The sequence below is a fragment of the Ostrinia furnacalis genome, unplaced genomic scaffold (genome assembly GCF_004193835.3).
Source record: "Ostrinia furnacalis isolate ACB-3 unplaced genomic scaffold, ASM419383v2 OfSCF7650, whole genome shotgun sequence".
In the NCBI taxonomy this organism is placed as follows: domain Eukaryota; kingdom Metazoa; phylum Arthropoda; class Insecta; order Lepidoptera; family Crambidae; genus Ostrinia; species Ostrinia furnacalis.
Genome location: NW_021137889.1, coordinates 51,816 through 73,309, shown reverse-complemented (window position 1 = coordinate 73,309; position 21,494 = coordinate 51,816). Strand labels below are relative to the sequence as shown.

Genomic DNA, 21,494 nt, shown 5'->3' with positions numbered 1-21,494 from the left:
TTTGTCCTGTCCTTGTGGAAATCCTTGGGGAAGGCCTTCGTCAGTAGTGGACGTCATCGCGTCATTCCGCTGAACCGAACGAACGAATAATAATAAAATATATACATAACTACTTAGTTGGTAGGTAGGTTTTTAATGAAAAAACCCCGTTACATGAGCCCTATACACCAATACATTGCAATGTTTAAATCATAGTTATCATGATAACTTGATAAATTCTACATAATTTTTATTCAAAATTATCTTTGTGGATTCTTCACATCACTAGGAGCTAGTTGAAAATATTCAAAACCTATTTTCGATAGATCTAAAGCAGTCTTCAAATAGTTTCAGCTTTCAAAAGATCGAAACCTTTCGCGATACATCAATCACTCGTCAGAGGGCATTACTTAAATAATTGAAGGGCTATTACTGGGCAAAACAAACGAAACACAATACGCTCCAAATAATGTATCCCGATTATCCCTGGGGAACTGGCCCACACAGGATCGACAGGGCGACCACGCGACTGGAGGCGTGTGGACTCCTACTTTTTCAGGGATAAATTCCTCAATCAATCATCAATGCTATTTAATTTTTTTTTAGCATTAAGAGTTGCTGGCCGTGTGGTGACGGCAGAATAGAATAAATTTTTGTCACCAACCCCTACTCTTCCCGCGGGTGTCGTAAGAGGCGACTAAGGGACTACACATCAAACAGAGAACGGGCAGCAGCGCTCTCTGAAAAACATCAATCTTTTAAACTGCGATCTCCACCCGCCTGCCAAGCGTGGGGATTATGGCAAAACCCTCCCCTATAGTGGAGGAGGCTCATATAGTCCAGCAGTGGACTGTAAAGGGCTGTTGATGATGATGATCATGATTAAGAGTTGCATCTCAAAGCGAAAGGTCGTGGGTTCAATTCCCGCCTTAATAGGCAGTTCGATTTTTTCAAGTTATTTATAATTTTCCATCATCAATGCTCAATCATTTAATGCTAGCATGACGAACAAGTTCAGATGTAGCCTAGCCGCAGACTACAGTCTTTTTGCCGGCCGATAGTTGGGTGGAGCTGTTAATCAGTACGGACATGTATGAAAGTGCGCACATTAGTATCGGCCGATTCTTCATACAAATTAAAATCGGGCCTAAGTATCAGCCGACTGAAATTCTGTAGTCCGCGGGAAGTACAGTTACAAGAACCTTTGTATAAGAGAAAAGTAATGAACATTTTTCACTTTACGTTCATGTGATGATAGCTCAACGGGCCGTGCCACTTTGTCTAAGGTGTCGGAATAGAGTGTGTTTAGTTAGAGGGCTTTAGAGTTAGAGGTGATCTAAAAGTTTGGCCCTACATGAGATCTGATAGCTTTTTCACAATTAACGCTCTAAATTTTTGTTGCTAAAAGCGACACTATATGTCACAACGTAGCCTCGATATCGGTTGTCTGTAGTTTTTCTGTCGTTTTACGTGTCCTATATTTCAATACGAGTAGAGACACTTGATGCTTTGTTCATTTCAGAGTACTCGAATGAAAACGAAAATCAATTAGTGTAACTATTGACCGACCTGTTGAATTATTTACTTTGCTATATTTAGGTACTCGGATAGATTACCTAAAAGTTATTTTAACTGCAAAACTCAAAAAAGTGATGTATTTTTTAGGGTAAGACTTTACTAACTATAGAAAACTCTCTAACGAATATTTTTGTAGAAAGATAGAATAAGTAAATAATTACGGAAAAAACCAACAACTTTGCACGCTAGATTTTCAGGCAATAACATTGAAAGGAATGGATGAAATGGAATATTTCCAGACCCAGAAGAATACAAATTACATATAAAAAAATACAAAACTTTAATAAAAACCACCTATTTGAAACTTATTTTAACGAAAACGTCTCTACCTTTACATTTTGTCTACACTATCGAGATCCATATTCAATAACCTTCGATATCAAATTGTTGCTCAGATTAGGCAGATGCCCGCCCTGTCAATCACGCCACCTACCTGATGCCACAATGACTAAATAAAATTTAATAAACTGTATACGTAAAACTCACTGGCCGAAATACCATATCCCACGGTGACAATGTTTAAAAAATAATTGATAGAAGTAAAAAAACCGGTGAATAATCCACGTCCCTAGAGGATTACACAACAAACGCATTTCGACGTGTGGCCACACCGAACGGCTTCCAAATTTGAATTTTGAAAAAGGAACGCCTACGTAGGCTATATTTTTATTTAAATTGTTTTTTTGTCTATTACTGGGGTACTGTCTTCTAAACAACAGTTCGATTATTTCGATTCCTTTCAGTTAAAAGTTAGTTCCTTCAGAAATACTGAAGCGACTGAATTCTAAGTAAATCGTATTGATTTAAAGGGCCAGTTTTACTATGTTCGATGAGATTGTACAAATTATGGTGGTAAAATAGAGGTATTTTTTCTTTTAAACATTTCAATTTTTTCATAATATATATTATAAATTTTCTCGGTACCTACATGATTTCAATAGATAAGAAGTCAATATCTACTCACATCTACAGAACCCAAATATCTCATACATGAAAATACGAATTTACCAAAAAACGCCTTTTTTGATTCGATCGATTCAAACGTGACAGTGACGTTACTAGCAAGTGCTGCCACCTGGCGCGATCTAGCGTGTGAATGATCCATAGATCTGTATTGATCACCGATTGATGATTTAGCAGAATATCGACGAAACTACTTGGGTAGCTGGTGCGGGTGACGTGGGTAGATGAATAAAGGACATGACGTCTAACAATGAAGGTAATGGCGTGTGAAATGTGCGACAACAAACAAGTAAAGAATAAAAAGTGCGAAACGGTTGTATTTTACTACGAGTATATTCGAAAATAATTTTTCCTTTGCAAGAAGGCACTGGATGCAGGCAGGGCGATGTGGAAATCATTGGGGGAGGCCTTTGTACAGCAGTAAACGTCCTGTGACTGAAATGATGATCATTTTGTTTCCTTGCTTCTTTACTAAGATAAAAAGCCTAAAAGATAAATAAAATCCTATTCCACATGTAGAGAAAAAGTTGTAAGATGTAATAATTGCAAAAGCCTTAAAACTAAGTGTAAAAGTGTAAGCTGCAAATGATTCTGATGCCACGCGTTTTTTTTTTCTTAGCATTAGTAGTGGGAGTGAGTAACTTTTAACTTTTTAAATCCGTCATCCATATTGTAATGGACCTTTTAAAAAGTAACGCCAATTTGAAATGTGAGAATAAAATCGTCGTTTTTTTGAAATTCTTCCACCCTTTTAATGTGGACAAGTATTCCGATCGCCAAGTTTCCGATTACATTTTTTCAAGCGAGGACCTAAGTTGAGAAATACGATGCAAGTTATTTACCAAGAGACCACGTTTAAAAGGATTACGCGGCCATCTTGCTTGGCGCGTCGAAAAAGAAAAATAATTGTTGGGGATTAGCTGCCAGTGTCAAAGTGTTAAATATCGAACACACGGCGTCTAATTTGACAACTGAAGCTGGCCGAAAAATTCGAGGCCGTCGTAAAAAAATATAAATTAAAAAAGTGTAATTTGACAGCTGTGTCGTATTCGTTGGTGGAGGTTTGACAGCTCGATTGGAAGGAATGTCGCCGTCTGATGGCGGATGGCTTAATGTTTGTGTTTTTCAACAAAATTGACGATTAAAATTTCATTATTAATTACTGAGCTGGACCTGTTTCGAGATTACTTTCAACTGATTCATAAAAGTCCGGTGATATCTAACATCATAGAGCCACACAGGTCGCGTTAGGATTAAGTGCGAATATCATAAAGATAATTTAATAAAACCTACCTGGTACCATTAGCTAGTGCGAACATAAAATTTTAATTAACTGGATGCTATTTTCTACGTAACGTAGTTACTTAAGCATTTAATTATTGAATTAGACTCTTATGAAAGAGATTTTGATCTTCCTGATTGTTTTTGTTTTTAAACCGTTAATGTTTAGTAGAGATTCCGTTTTTGGTCTATAAACCCCCTCTATCGAATAAGAGCAAGCGTTGGCATATGGCCGTATGCAATTGCAGTGCCTCGTAGGTAGGACTTGAAAAGCTGTATTTGGTGGATGGACTTCAGTCAATCTAACGCCAAGATTGGAAAATCAGCTGAAAGTTTTTGAGAAAAGTTAAAAATGTTGGTGAAAGAAAAGACTGTATCATACAAACATATCGAAAATCGAACCTCTTTGTAACAATAATATAAGATGCCACTATTTTAAGCTCTTGTTTCTACATTGCGTTTGTATTGAATCGAGCAGATAACGAAAATGAAATGAAAAGGTAAATGTAAGGTAGAGTTCCTTGTTGTTTTAACAAGATTTCTCTTAAACTTGAAAGTTTGGAATCACGATTACCTGATGAGATGACGTTGAGTGGAACAGTCAAAACCACCTAACCATGTTTATGTCAAAAAAACAACACATTACTCACCATTCAACCATCCCGAATACCAAAGTTCGAATTTCACAAAAGAAAAAATGCGTAACACTTATCACCTTATCAGCTCCAGTGACAAAACGAAACGCACAGTCACGCACAAAAACGAAACGCATCGAGGTATCCATTGGTATCCATTGATCTAGATACGGGGATCTTGTCCACAAACAATGCTATTCTTGTGAAAATAAACAAGCGAGCTCCTTCGGTTCGATATTTGAAATTGAAAAAACAAAATACCATCGCCAGTGTTCGAGTTTTGAAACTGGGGCAATGTAGGGCTGTCGCATTGTGTAAGAAAATGCGTTGGACACTTTTCTTCGTACCTCTGAAAGTAAACCAAAAAATCTCGAAGGTTCCATTCCCAAGTGGATCACTATTTGTGCTGTGGTATGGTACCCAGTCTCTTATTGCAGTTTGAATCCATTTCAGAGGGTATCCTCTGAATGTACAGAATAGCGTATGCTAGTCAGGCGCTATCAGAGGCATGGCATATAAAAAATCTGATAAGAATAATTTGACTCTACCAACCTAGTGAGTTCGTTCGTTTCAGTAGAATGACATCTACTGCTGGACCAAGGCCTCACACAATGACTGGTCCTGTGCTGCCCGCATCAAGGTGCCATGGCTTCACGAAACCTTCACTAGATCGTGGTGGTCCACCCTTCTGATTACCTTAACTTACTTACTCAAAATCTCCAATGATTGTAGAGTTTTTACTTGATTGCACTAGAAGGAAGTTTATGTTTTTTTCAGAGTATAGATGGTGCACCTAAATCTTAAGAAAAAATAATAATAATAATATGAACTTTGATCACTTACAGTCGCCAACCCTGTTCACTCCATAGACAACGGTGTTGTGTCACAGAAAGCGCGCGTAAAATATTTTGATGTTTGACAACTGTCACACTTCGATCGGTATCTATTTATTTATTTAAATGCTCAAGCGCAGCACATTGACGCTTTTTGTAACTGCACGCCTGTCGTGTACCCAAATGTTATTATAAACAATGACTTCTTGATGTTGGCCGCCATGTTTATAAGTCTAGTTTTTAATTCGATTCGGTGAGAGAAATGAATGACACTTGAGCGATTGATATCAATTGGCAAAAAATGAGAGAAAGGTCATCAGGGGTTCGTCAGGAATTAAAAACTGGAGCTGGACTAGGGTGGTTTGATTACAATAATAAAAAAACACAAAGAGGAAGCTCTCGGCCTGCATCTCACCTGATGAAAAGTGATGATCAGGCTGAAGGTGGAAGCGAGCTTCACCCGGAATCCTATACCACAGGGGAACCGACTCTCTTAAAAACTGCCGGAACACAACAATGCTATTAACATTGTTATTATAGCGACAGGCTGATGTAATATGGTAACTAGCCAGGCGAACTAACGAGTCTTAACCACCAACCGAACAGAACAGAAAATTCTGCCCCCACTAGGAATCAAACCCGGGCCGGGACCTTTGGGTCTGAAGCAGGTGGTTTACCACTAGACCACAGAGGCGGTTAACAAGAAATAGTCTTTCTTTTTTGTTATCGAATTAGTAACAATAATTACAGAAATAGGTATTTTTAGTTTATATCACATAATACACGTTTTATTTACTGTTAAAATCCTAGGAAATGTACCAGCTAGCTCGTGGCCATGAGTAAATAAATATTTTTCGTTGCCTTCTAACCTCCAAACGCGTCCTTCCCTGTAATCACATTAGAAGGCGAGTCACACGAAGCCAGGGAAGCCCTACCCGCACGGTGACGTGACACTAGGTACCTCACTATTCCTTTGCGTTCTAAAGACGGGTTTGAATTTTCAAAAGTTTTTTTTGTCTATGGACGACGAGTTTTCAAAATTGCGGAAATTAGGTACGATTCAGTGAAACATCTAAGTTTCAAATTTGGAACCACTCATTTACTTCATTCTTTCCGGTTTTCCAGTTCGGGCCATTTGAAATTGGATTTGCCTAGACAAAGTTTGGTAAGAAGTAGTAGAGATTAATTATTCACCCTCCTGAACAAGGCCTAAAGTGTCAACTCTCAGTACTTAGGTCCCTGAGTAATTTAGTTACTTATCTTGTTACATCCTTAGATTAATATTAATCTAAGGTTACATCAGTATTTCAAAACTAGTAATGTACCTACTTGTAGTACCAATAGGCACTTACAGGGCAGATATGTACCATCCTAGACTGCATCTCACTTAACATCAGGTGCGATTGCGGTCAAATACCTGCCTTGTCTAGCATAAAAAAAATCTGTAGGATAAAGACGAATGAGAAAATCATTCGAGAATGCCAATGATATTAATTAGTAATATTCTGAGGCAATACCTTACCTTACTAAAAAGTAATACCTACCTTATTTTACGCTCTAATTTGTGTGGCTCACCTGGGATTCGAACACGAGGCTAGTTTCTTCAACCTCACTACGAGACCATTGTTTGGCTTTGGTTGGTTGTTGATTGAGAATGCAAGTGCCGCCATCTAGCAGGCTTTTGAAGAAAAAATAAACCGTAAAGACTACTAGATGGGGTTAGTATTCAATATTTTTTTAATAAAAAGAATCTTCGAATTAATAATACCTATCAAAAACTAAAATTAGGCAAATATTTTTGCTTTATATCGTAACAGAATGATTGTTTTGTATTACAATGCATTCATTTAAAAATTAAAAAAGAAACATTATCGCAAATAAATGCTGCCAGTTTAGGGAGAATACTACTATTTAAGTAGAACCAGAAAAAGTAACTACTTAGTGAAAAAAGTTCAATCTCCAAGATGAATGTTGATTAATGTGATCTGATTTATTTGTGTGAAAATATACTTTTGATAAAAAATAATTTTATTGAAAGAAAGAAAGAAAGAAAAATTGTTTATTTCGTTTAAACATACTAATTTCACACAATTTGGATAATAATTAATAATAATATTAATAATATTCATAATATGAATAAATTGTTGAACCAAAATGGCTCCTACATATGCTTGTATCATATTCCGTAAAGAACATGATGCTGGTATTCTGTAGGGACCATTTTGAAAAGAGCGTCACCAGAGACGCATTATACATTGGCATTTCACCGTAAACATTATATAAACTTTTACATAAATGTAACACTTAACAATATGAAATAAAATCCAAAAATACTTAGATTTTTCTAGATTTTTTTCTATTGGTTGGATTTATTATATTATTTATGTATGTATTTATGTTACAAAGAATACCCCAATCTAACTGAGAAGCTAATTCAATGATTTTATAGCCACAATAGCCCAACGGTGAAGTGGTTGGACTGGCCGACTCGAGATCCGAAGGAACGCGCCGCGGTTCGAATCCCACCCGCGCCGCTCGACTATTGTGGTGAGCCCACTCGTAGCACAAGCTTATTTAGCTTAACACGAGAGGCCAACGGGACTATTAATAATTTGTGCAATACAAATTGCTAATAATCTTAAAAAAAAGAGAGATTTTGCAAGGTTTCAAAAACTAAAAAACGTTAATTATGAAACAATTTGATTTGCTTGTTGTTTATTGCTTTGTTGTTTGTGAAAGAACTGGGTTTTAACACTTTTAGTTTTGTTTATTTATTTTTTCTTTCAAATAATATTTTAGTAAAAAATTTACGTTTTATTTGGTACATTTTCAGTCTTTACTTCTGGCAACATTACAACATAATCAAACATGGCGCGCGTACACACGGCACCGAAATTTTTACATTTTTCCCTTTGTTTCTCTGTTATTTTATGTTTTCTAACCAGTTCAGTATGTGCAAATCGTGAGCTAGATGAAGATAATTGGAGGGACATCCTTGAAGGAGAATGGATGGTGGAATTGTGAGTATTTTTTCACCACCGGTTTCGTTGTAAAAACGTGTCATGTAAGTTTTGCTGCGGTTTTCGATGTAATTGGTTTGTTTAGAGCTTATTTTTAGCCACCTACGCCCAGGGTGGACTATTCTTATGGATATCTAGCATGGTTTTTGGCATAAATGGTGGTGGTATTGGTGTGAAAATCAAGCATCCCACATCGGGTTCAATAAACCACGACAAGGTCGTGCCTAGCTAGGGTCCGACCGAAGAACCGTTTCGAAAACCGTGACGCATACTTTTTTACTATTGTCTCCTTAACTGGATGCTTTTCATGTGACACAGGGCAACAAAAGGATCCAATTTTAATGAAAATTAATTCTAATTAGATCGTTTCACATCTAGCTAGAGTATTATTGTTGTTGCTGTTACAAGTTTCTATGAATTGGTACAGAAAACATTATTAAGTTGTTAATAAACTTATGCACAGAGGTTTTCTTATTACACAAGTTCTTTAATAAGATTACAGTTTACAATTTAACAAACCATTTATTTGAATAACAATCATCAAAAATATGACATGACCTTTCCTTGGAATCAATTACCAATAGTTAGAGGCAACTCTGGTAGATGTTAAATGGTTTGTAAACATTGATAAATAGTGATCTATTTTTATATTTTAGGAATGGCCATGACGCTCAATACTCCATTGCTTCCATAATGTAAGCGGATACCTGATAGTTCAACCACAGAATAATAATAAGTACTACGTACAGAAGTTTTACTTCGCGATGGTATTTAAAAAAATGTATGCTCAATGTCTTTAACAATATGGTGTAATGTAGCCTGTCTCAAGAGTCAAGCACCATTTTGTTGACAAACGTCAGTGATCGGCACTGGGCCGAAGCTATAGGGCTGACTTCGGTAAAATGATGTGACGTGAGGTGCCAAACCACGGAAAATGGCGGAGGAAATACATTATTTAGCATGAATTATCATGAATAATATTAACTACTTATTTACCTCTCAGTGTATTGAGGCAACTTAAAAAAATTACATTCTGTGTTTTTATTATTATTTAGGCAGTTAAATACTGCACAGTATTTAGTACACCATTTTCTTTATTTTCTTCCATCATACACAAGAATACGCGTGCGTGAGTCAATGTTCGCTCGTATGTGAGGCCCTGTCGAATAGTATCCTGTAGGTGGGCCATCGTGCGTGTTTTGTTTTCGATGTAAACTCGCGGAGATGAACAGGCCTGGTTCAACATAGCTGAACTACCTTATACCCACAACTTCACTCACATAAACTTTGATTATTTTCACACAAATTTATACTACATTCTCTGTACTTTTCTAGTGTTTATATGTATAAAATTGTATAATATTTTCACAAGGTCAATATAAACGATTATAACTTTTTATTTCATTTTAATCATCCAAGTTAGTAGGTTTGTTTCTGGGAATCTAAATATGTAAATGACTCCCTCATTTGATTCTCTACATCAAGAACAGTTGTGTTTCCTTAGAAGGTTTCAGGATATGATACCAACTAATTTAATCTATGACATCATACAGACAATGCCATAAACACAGATAATCGTGAAAATAAGATGATGCGTTACATTATTGACTAATGCAAACAATATTCTAGTCACTAGTGAATCATTCCGTGAATCATTCCCTAACTTAAGAAATAAATGAAATGATGACGTCTTATCCTAATAGATCATTATGCTGGGACCAGCTGATTTAGGGCTGATTTTTCAATCGTCGGATAGCTTTTAACCAGGGCTGTCTTTAACCTACTAGGGGCCCTGGGCACTTCAGGATCAACGGGGCCCTTTTCATCTTGAAAAAGGTTTTCTTTGAGAGCAGACGGGGGCGGTGGCGGCGTAGCATGAGTTGGCACCCGGGGCGGACCGACCGCCCCCACCTTACGTCGTGATGGAGGTCCTAAGGCTCACTACATTTACAGAGTGAGAGTGGCCGTATTCCATTCCAAAACACGGCCCTACTGATTTTTTAGGCTATTTCAAATAAGACTGAGCCGTTTACTAAAGTAATACTTAATATTCCACAGCTACGCCCCCTGGTGCCCGGCGTGCAATGCGCTCGCGCCGGCGTGGCGCGAACTATCGGCACAGGCGACGCGCAAAGAGCTGGGAATGCGTGCGGCTGCGGTCGACGTCACCAAGTCGCCAGGGTTGAGCGGGAGATTCGTGGTCACCGCGCTGCCTACGATCTTCCAGTGAGTGGACTTCTAATGAGTATCTCTTCTCGTCTATTTATTTAGTAAGGCAAACAGTCAAATTCAATAAAGAGGAGACCAAAAACAAATGAAGCTGGTTTCTTGATTGCTAAAGGTTGTAAATCAAGTAGGTCACTAACCAGCTAGTGCAGCGTGGGACATCCACCATCAAGGTAGACAGATGATTTCAGGAAGCTAATCTGGAAATCGCAGCGTGAGACGTCCACCCACAAGGTCGACCGACGACCTGATAAAGGTAGCAGGAAGGTGCTGAATGCAGGCCGCTACCAACCGTGTGATGTGGAAATCATTAGGGAAGGCTCAAATAAAAAAAATTTTCTCTTGTTCACCTTGTTACGTACTATCATCTAGTAAGTAGGTTTTTATAGACGGTCAAGCTGTAGATCCTGGCACACCGTACTTGCAGCGTCGAGAACGAGAGCTGGGAATAATCTTGTTAGTAAGTAGGCAAGACTACGCTCCCTGGTGCCCTATGTGCAATGCGCTCGCGCCGGCGTGGCGTGAACTATCCGCGCAGGCGACGCGCAAAGAGCTGGGAATGCGTGCGGCTGCGGTCGACGTCACCAAGTCGCCAGGGCTGAGCGGGAGATTCGTGGTCACCGCGCTGCCTACGATATTCCAGTGAGTGGACTTCTAATGAATAGGTCTATTTATTAAGCATGGCAAACAGTCAAATTCAATAAAGAGGAGACCAAAAACAAATGAAGCTGGTTTCTTGATTGCTAAAGGTTGTAAATCAAGTAGGTGACTAACCAGCTAGTGCTGCGTGGGACATCCACCATCAAGGTAGACAGATGATTTCAGGAAGCTAATCTGGAAATCGCAGCGTGGGACGTCCACCCACAAGGTCGACCGACGACCTGATAAAGGTAGCAGGAAGGTGCTGAATGCAGGCCGCTACCAACCGTGTGATGTGGAAGTCATTGGGGGAGGCCTATGTTCAGCAGTGGACGTCCTGTGGCTGAAATGATGATGATGAATCTGGAAATCATTAGGGAAGGCTCAAATGAAAAATTTTCTCATGTTCACCTTGTTACGTACCATCATCTAGTAAGTAGGTTTTTATAGACGGTCAAGCTGTAGATCCTGGCACACCGTAGTTGCAGCGTCGAGAACGAGAGCTGGGAATAATCTTGTTAGTAAGTAGGCAAGACTACGCTCCCTGGTGCCCGGCGTGCAATGCGCTCGCGCCGGCGTGGCGGGAACTATCTGCGCAGGCGACGCGCAAAGAGCTGGGAATGCGCGCGGCCGCGGTCGACGTCACCAAGTCGCCGGGGCTGAGCGGGAGATTCGTGGTCACCGCGCTGCCTACGATCTTCCAGTGAGTAGGCTTACTATCTTCTAGCTAATAACACTAGGTTTTCAAGCAAGAAGAGGTACTTAAAAAGACTAACAGAGGTACTTAAAAGGACTAACAGAGCTAAGCTGGAGACGTCACCAAGTCGCCGGGGCTGAGCGGGAGATTCGTGGTCACCGCGCTGCCTACGATCTTCCAGTGAGTAGGCTTACTATCTTCTAGCTAATAACACTAGGTTTTCAAGCAAGAAGAGGTACTTAAAAAGACTAACAGAGGTACTTAAAAGGACTAACAGAGCTAAGCTGGAGACGTCACCAAGTCGCCGGGGCTGAGCGGGAGATTCGTGGTCACCGCGCTGCCTACGATCTTCCAGTGAGTAGGCTTACTATCTTCTAGCTAATAACACTAGGTTTTCAAGCAAGAAGAGGTACTTAAAAAGACTAACAGAGGTACTTAAAAGGACTAACAGAGCTAAGCTGGAGACGTCACCAAGTCGCCGGGGCTGAGCGGGAGATTCGTGGTCACCGCGCTGCCTACGATCTTCCAGTGAGTAGGCTTACTATCTTCTAGCTAATAACACTAGGTTTTCAAGCAAGAAGAGGTACTTAAAAAGACTAACAGAGGTACTTAAAAGGACTAACAGAGCTAAGCTGGAGACGTCACCAAGTCGCCGGGGCTGAGCGGGAGATTCGTGGTCACCGCGCTGCCTACGATCTTCCAGTGAGTAGGCTTACTATCTTCTAGCTAATAACACTAGGTTTTCAAGCAAGAAGAGGTACTTAAAAAGACTAACAGAGGTACTTAAAAGGACTAACAGAGCTAAGCTGGAGACGTCACCAAGTCGCCGGGGCTGAGCGGGAGATTCGTGGTCACCGCGCTGCCTACGATCTTCCAGTGAGTAGGCTTACTATCTTCTAGCTAATAACACTAGGTTTTCAAGCAAGAAGAGGTACTTAAAAAGACTAAGAGAGGTGCTTACTGACTTATTACCCTCTAGGTCTAGCTGATGGGAGTAGGTTTATTAAGTAAGGCAACTATCTTATTAAAGAGAGGTAGGACTAACAGAGCTAAGCTGGAGACGCCACCGAGTCACCAGGGTTGAGCGGTCGGTTCGTGGTCACCGCGCTGCCTACGATCTTCTAGTGAGTGGACTTACTATCCTCTAGGTAATGGGAGTAGGTTTATTAAGCAAGGCGGCAATCTTAATAAAAAGAGGTACTTAAAAGGACTAACAGAACTAGGCTGGAGACGTCAGGAAGTTACCGGGGCTGAGCGGGAGATTCGTGGTCACCGCGCTGCCTACGATCTTCCAGTGAGTATTGTGGTATTATTGACTAATGCAGAAGAAATATTTAGAAATACAAACAAAGCCAATAAAGATGTTACATATTTACAACATAGACATAAGCACAAAAATTGCTAGTTCAAGGAACAATAACGCACCCACAAGGTGGACAAATAAACCTTATAAAATATCGAATTTACCAATCCGGAAACATTTTGCACCTATGATCAGAAGTAGACGTTTTGTAAATGATGTAAATAAGATAGCCTGTTTTGAAATTGAATACAAATCTATAGCTAATACTGGGACAGTGTAAAAGCGCTTTTTAAAGCCCCTTTTTTTGCATATAATAAATGACTTCATCATCATCATCATTTCAGCTACAGGACGTCCATTGCTGACCTCATACTCTCCTCTTATAATTTCCACATCGCCCAGTTGGCAGCGGCCTGCATCCAACGCCTTTCTGCTACCTTTATAGAGGTCGTCGCCACCTTGTTGGTGGACGTCTCACGCTGCGTTTTCTACATAAATGACTTACATGACTTTTTATTCTCTCCAGCGTGAAAGACGGCGAGTTCCGCCAGTACAAAGGCCCGCGCGACGCGGATTCAATGCTCGGCTTCGTGCAGCAGCAGCGGTGGAAGCAGACGGAACCCATCCCCGGCTGGAAGGCGCCTAACTCGCTGCAGATGACGCTGGTGGCTGAGTTCTTTAAGCTCAGTCAGGCTTTAAGGGTGAGTGGATTAATGATTGCTCCGTTCATTTCAGCCTAAGGCCGTCCACAAGTAGACAAATGCCACCCCCAAAGATTTCCACTACAATCAGTCCTGTACTGTCTCCATATTGGTGCTTCCATTCTTATACTTTTAATGCTATAACTTTTTATATTGTATACCTTTAATGTTAGACATTTATCTTTTTATTTGTATTTTACAACACATTAGTGTTATACTTGGGAGTTTTGTATTGTAATCAAATATGAACTTTTCATATTTAATTTATCCACGAGTAAACGGTGAGCATATTCAAGCTGTTCGCTCGCCAGAGACCTAATAAAAATAACGAAAATATAAAAACTTGCAACTTTATTCAGTTGTTTTTATTTTCTGTGGCCCACTTTCAGCTCATAATCTGTGTCGAGTGGCCCCTGGTCTGTGCATCCCTGAATTAAAACTTGCATATTAAACAGTTTCTATCTATCCGTTGCAGAGCGTGCACAATACTTTGATGGAGACGTACGGGCTGCCCACGTGGGGCTCGTACCTGATCTTCGCCATCGCCACCATCTTCATCGGCGCGCTGCTCGGACTGGTGAGGACATAAACATAATACATGTATATATATACATTTTAGTTAGGCCCACTGGCCACGGTGAAACGCAATTGCAACGAAACTGCAACTTCAAGTTACTTTTGAGTTGCATCTAAGTTTCTACCATAGATTCCGTTGAGAGACCACACATGACGCGACCAGTTTGAAACCGGTTTGACTCATACACCTTTACCACGTACTGGCTTGCATTACGTGGAGGTCCCTTAAGGTGGGCAGGTGACCTTATGAAGGCTGCAGAAAGGTCCGCTTTCAAATCTTGGAGCGGTCTTCTTATGTTTTTACATTATTTTTGCGCTTGTTCTCATCCAGTCACACCATTACTCGATGGGACATCTCTTTACAATGTTTTGTCCCGACAAGTCACACTGCTACTGGCTGCACTGTTACTCGTTAAGACTTCTTTCATTACGATTATTTCCCAACGGGTCACACCTTAAGTTTAAGAGAGGATAAGGAGATTTCGTTAATGCGAAAGAAACAATATCACTTGTTGGGAACAAGCAATTTGTTGTCGCATTATTTCGTTTACATTATCGGCGGCCATTGAAAAAGTACTCTTGACATTTGAAATTTTGCATCTGTCCTTATTGATACTGGAAGGGCCTTCCTTACAAGATACCTTCAGGCTATTTTCAAGTTTTTAATATAATTTTCCCTTACCCAGGTGTTGGTGTGCGTGATCGACCTGCTATATCCAGTCAGACGCTCCGACAAAGTGCTGGTGACGCGCGCCGAGCTCGACCGCCTGGCTAAGGGCGACCAGGGCAAGAAGCCCGACGACCAGGTACGACAAAAGACAATGCCGGAAATTGGAGTCTTTTTTTTTCGCGCGGCTATCGACCAAACCATGTTTTTTGGTTACAAAATAGTGTAATAAACCAAACTTACTATGACATGCATACCTCTAAACTCAGTCTGAACTGAGTTACGAGCATTAGAAGTTTGATGATTTTACATACTAGATTTGCTTTTAGCGCGCAAGTTTTGTAAGAAATTGCAACAAAATAGTGACGTATTTTTTTATTCCGCTGATTCTGCTCCACACTGATGGCTGGAGCCTATAATGGATGGTATTGTTTGTTTTTACATACAATGTCACTATTTTGTTGCAATTTCTTACAAAACTTGCGCACAGAAAGCAAATCTAGTAGCAAATGTAAAATCATCAAACTTCTAATGCTCGTAACTCAGTTCAGACTGAATTTAGAGGTATACATGTCATAGTAAGTTTGGTTTATTACACTATTTTGTAATAAAAAAATAAGGTTTGGTCAATGGCCGTGCGAAAAAAAAGACGCCACCTTCCATACAAAATCTGGCATTGCCATTTTTTATATTATTGAACGTTATACATCACTATGCACTGCGCTATCTTGGCCCAAACTCAATAAAGCTTCAAATACTTCGTGATGCCTGTGGCCAAAAGTTGACAACACAACCTTATGACGTGTTGCGAACTTATTGGCTACTTTAATACAGTACCCGGCAATAAATATTGCACATCGACCTTTGGAAAGAGAATCGGTTAATTTCGGCTCGTAGAGCGTTATCTCTCTCGCACACTACCTATACGATTGACTAAACATTATTCAATGAAAATATAGTCTAAACTCTTAGTATTTCTCTTCGACAAACACTTTAACACATTGTAAACCACTTTTCTTTCACGACTATAAAAAGTTTTTAGCAATTTAATTCACAAAATCAATTGCACACATTTAATATAAAGTTTGTTTACACTTTGACAAAACGTCATTGTCAGTCATTGTTCAAGTGCGACAGTGATAACGCTCTACGAAACCGAAATTAGCCGATTGTCTCTTTCTAAAGGTCGATGTGCAATGTTTATTGCCGGGTATTGTACATATTTGTATCGTGCGGGGATTGAAACCGCGACCTCGGGAATAGTTTTCCGATATGCGAACCACTACACCAAACGGGCATCTTATAATTTTGTAGATATGTAAATTGCTGTTTTACGAATTTACGACCTAGCTCCAGATTGAAGATTGTAATTTATGTCTAAATAGGTAATAGTCATCACAAATTGTTTGTCTAATCTTTATTTAGTATAAGTTTCTTCCGCCAGTTCTCAGCACCAGCCCATAATATGGTGACTCAAAGTAGTGGTAGGGTAAGCTGATTGGGAAGAGTATAAGCGCCCTAAAAACTTTGACTTCCAAATATTTTAATTTTTTTTTTGTTTACAGGAACTCCTGAACGACGATATAGTGGATGATGCCGATAACGCCAACAGTGACGCTGAGAAGAACTCCCCGAGCGACGTAAGTTTTTGTATTTTTATTTTATTATGTATTTAGATTACATATTCATTTGAATAAAGCGATGCGCTTACTTATGACCTAGCTATTTGTGTCATAGAAGTGATTTAACATAATTAGGTACCTTAATAAATATTTATTTAGGCAAATTAATAAACTTATTCTTACTGCGCTATTAAGTCTCAAATTAATCAACATTTGTAAGTACTAATACAAAAATATTATTAACTTTTTTGTAAATCATTATCATCATTCTATAATTTGTGTAGTGACCCGCTTTTGGACTAAGTCTCGTGTAATATTATGTTACGTAACTATAGACAGTTTGACACCATACCCCAATAATTCAAAACCACAACTGTTTTAAAAAGACTCTTCATTCTGCTCTTAAAAACCTAATTTATTTTAAATAACCTGTAAATTTAGATTTTTGTTCGAATTGTAATTGAAAAAATTAGTTTAATTGGGTTTCAAATTCAAATTCAAAACGTTTATTGCATGTCACATTACAATTTATATGTTGTTGCAAAATAGAGGTAGGTATACATGTGACGCCCTGCAAGGGCACAGCAAAACATCAGAGAGAGGGTTAGTATTTACCTTAAAAATAATTTTAAATAACATTTATGCATTTAACATTTATGGATGCAGTATGGTTAATTTCAACATAGCGAGTGTTATTTAATGCCACAATCGCGAAATCTTATGCGTAGTACGTATACATCGATGATATTTTGTATGTAAATAATTCAAAACAAAACTTTTTTTCTCTTAACTCCAGGGATAAATTTCAGTGCGCTCCGGTTTATAAATTAGTATTGGCCTGAGGAACAAAATGCACTATGGTTTCATTCTGGGCAGCACTTGGTCCAACTTCCATACATGGATTGGCACTGTCCTTTGATAAATCAAATGAAAGGAAAACCATGAAATCTTAAATTATTTTAATTATGTACACNATAACAAGTTTTTCTCTAAAACTGATAGTTTGGCTAGAAAAAAATATTTTCTATCCACGCAGTACGCCGGCAGCGTTCGGATCGGATATAGTGACGTCATCGGTCCCGCGCCGGGCGGTCAGTGAACTTTTTTAGTAATTTGGCCATAACTTCGTCAATTTTTGTCGTAGAACAAAAATTTTTGGACTGTGTATTAAGGATTTCTTAGACCTATAAATCTGCATTCACAGCTAAAAATCGAAATGATCCTCATTGTATACTCGTAAGCCCGGATGTGCCTCAGAAGGAACTGAAACTTTGTAGTCAGTAACGCCGAGACATTTTCGGAGGTGATTTCGAAGTATCGCCGGATGTGCCTTCAGAGGAACTAAAACTTTAGCGATAAATTTAAGTTCAAAAATTCGCGCCTATCGAAAAAAAAGAGTGATACTCTATGGCTTAAACTGTTCAAAATTAAGTATCCGAACCTATCAATATAAAAAAAACAAAATGTCACTGTCAAATTATCATTTTTCTTTGACAGAGTGGTTCGTCGGAGAAGACGTGATGAGCGATTAATTTTTTTTCTTCACGTAAACGTAGTTTAATTGCAAAACTGACCAGTATAATTTAAGTTAAAATACTGCTTAACAAGCAAAAAAATTTTTTTTCCCAATTTGAAGTAGTTATGTAAGATTTTTTTTCGTTTGAAAATAATAGTTCTTTGCAAGGAACATTCGGTCTTGATGGTGAAAGTATTGTTTTTGTATATTTTTTCTTTTAAGATGAAATTGAATATTGGACTTTTAAAATTATCATATGATTGAGAAAATTTACCATAAGAACATACTGATTTTTAGTTTAGTAAATATTATAATTAACATGAATATTCACTTTACTTCTTATAAATTCTAACCTATCATTAGTGTATATTATAAAACCGATAGTACTTTTAAAAGTACTAATTATGAAACATTAAATATAATTAAAACCGTTGTAACTTTTCAGTTACATTTATTAATATCATTATTGTATCTTTATGTAGTATTAATTTATTAAGAAAGTTACATTTATGTTTTGCTTTAAAGTATAAAATACAATTTATTTACTTTTTCTTTTTAAAGTCTGCAATACCGAATGTTCTTTTAAGAGAAAACATTTTTTTATTATTTTTCACCTAAAATAAGCTCTATGCACTATTATATAGGGCCCCTGAAAATATGAATGCAAAAGAAAATCTCTAACATAGAAATTTTTTTACTCGAAGTGCTCGGCGTTTACTACTACAAATTATTCGTTCTTCTGAAAGCACATTCGGCGATACTTAGATGTCGACAATATTTACTCTTCGGTCTTACGAGGGTATGGTATGGTACAGAAATTTCGAAAATTTTTCGAAAATCTTTGAATGCAGTTCTCTTTATTTTCAAAAATAAAGGAATGTTTTCTTTCAGTAAAATTTTCTATCTACTTGTATAATACTACTGTATTAAGAGTACTTTCCCTCCAGGTGGCATTACAAAATTCCACCCTGTATTTTGTGTAATGTTATAATCTTTATTCCAGTCGTCTGGTTCGGAGGCGGCGGCGGCGGGCGCGGCGGCGGGCGACGCGCGGCGCGAGGTGCGGCGGCGGCGCGCGCGCAAGGCCGACTGAGCGCGCCTCACTCCTCACTCTCACTCCTTGTACACGAACAACCATGTTGACCGCTGTCTAGTGTTGCCAGTATAGTCTGGTCTGCGAGCACGTAGAATTTTGTCCAATGACCCCAAGCTGCCCATCCTTATTGCTCGCGCGTAATTATATTGCTATCGCGCTCGCACACTCACTGCGGGCGCGCGTCGCACAGTCGCGACGGCAATATAATTACGCGCAAGCGATAAGGATGGGTAGCGTGGGGTCAATGGACAAAATTCTACGTGCTCAGCGACCTATCGAAATATCAATAATTATTGAAAATCTGCTACTCCTTCCAATACTAGTGATGTGATACACCATTTACCCACAACAATAGTAGCACATAATAATGTTTTTTAGATCTTCAATAAACTTCGTCAATATCACATCCTTGTCGGGAACGCCTACACGTTAAAATAACACATGTTCTGCCAGCGTAGGTCTGGACATTTAAAGCCTACTTTGTCATATTTACTTCCCAGAACCACGTCAAAAGTTGTTCGTCTACAAGGATCTTAATCAGCTTGTCGTTTAAAAATTTCCAATTTAAAACGACAGCTATACATCAGTTCTGCAGGACAAAAAAATCATAAACGATTTGTCGAAATCACACAAAAAATCATTGTAACTTGTCCTAAAGAATTTTAGTCTCAAATATTACTGGGCTGGGACTAGAAATGTAAAAGCTGAACCCATTGAGTTCTTATGAAAAAAATCGAAAAATTTAAATGTAATAAACCTACATTTCTCTGGTACACATTATGTATACCAGAGACATGATGGATTATAAATGATTGTATTGTAATATTATTGGTTTGATATGTTTGTTAATTCGAAGTGTCACATCAAATATTTAATTTGTGCCAGTAACTTTTCTTTCAGCCAAAATATGCTATGTAGATGATAAACATATCAACCCAATATGTTATCAATTTTGCTAAACACGCTCCTGAATAGTGCGACAACGAGTGTGGCACACAGTCAGCGTCAAATAGTGCAAGACATCGAAAGTGGTCAAAAAGTTGACAACACAACCTCCAAATTGTAACAAAGACGTGTTGCGAACTTATTGGCCACTTTGTGTGTCACGAACTATTTGACGCCGACTGTACCGATGCAAATGCAATGTGACAGGACGTCGTATGACGTCTGCGCACGTCGTATCCAGCTCGTCATGTGGCAGTGTCCAAAACCGTGTCAAAATTTAGGTACGGACGTAAGACTGGCATTTATTTTGTGAGCTAGCTCAAAATATGCATTTTACGGGACACGGCTCTGAATCACCAAGCTTGCACCTTCAAAATATAATGCAATATAAAAGGTCCGCACGGTCATAAGACCCGTGTCCCCTAGAACGTCGGAACAATCTCATCCTAACCGTATATTCATAGCATTTACCGTTCACTAGTGTTTTGTTTCTCGCACCAAATTCTAGCGTATCTTACAATTAATTTTAGGTGTATCGTCCATTATGTAATTAAAAGTATTATTCGTCATTTTATAATTTAAATTAACTCTTCATAATTTTAAGTTTTCTTACAGAAATAATACGAAAAATTCGAAGAAGCGACGCCGAAGTCATGGTCGATTCGCTTTATAACTGCACATTCCTATTTGTAACCGAAAGCTCAAACTGACAGTGAATAAATTTCCATACGTACTTACGAGATTTTTTTATTTATGTTGAAATACTCAAATTGTTGTGTTGTGGTCACTTCATGTTTAGGCTTGTCAATCTGCAGCAATTATAAATATGTAGTGTAGTAAATGTTTAATTAACTACGAGGTCGCGGCGTCAGCGGGAAGCAAAATATACTGTTTTTGAACCATTTTATTCGTGCAATACTCACATTTTGTACACTTGGGTTCGATAAAATCAACCCAATTTTATCCGATCGATGTAATCGTTGTGTTCTGCAATTATATTGTTTATTCGCCTTTTATTTATAACATTATTGATGAATTTTTGCTTCCCATTGATTGTGAATATTGTTGATACAAAATTGCCTTGTACAAAGACTTAAGATTGTTTTAAGTGTTGCGTTTATATTAACTATTGACGGTAGTGACTTGCTGAATAAAAGTGTATTTATACATTTGCGTTTTATTTATTGAAAAAGGAATCCTTTAATAAAACATACAGA

At 38.5% G+C, this 21,494-nt stretch overlaps 1 protein-coding gene across 1 annotated transcript; it reads left to right on the top strand.

The window, feature by feature from the left end:
* The first annotated feature begins 8,121 nt into the window (after positions 1–8,121).
* LOC114365803 (thioredoxin-related transmembrane protein 1) lies at positions 8,122–19,470 on the top strand. The gene is made up of 7 exons (XM_028322473.1): positions 8,122–8,289; positions 10,348–10,515; positions 13,681–13,855; positions 14,331–14,432; positions 15,118–15,237; positions 16,664–16,738; positions 19,240–19,470. Exons 1-7 carry the CDS (start codon positions 8,138–8,140, stop codon positions 19,327–19,329), a joined length of 882 nt encoding a protein of 293 aa, XP_028178274.1. The 5' UTR covers positions 8,122–8,137; the 3' UTR covers positions 19,330–19,470.
* Positions 19,471–21,494: the final 2,024 nt, after the last annotated feature.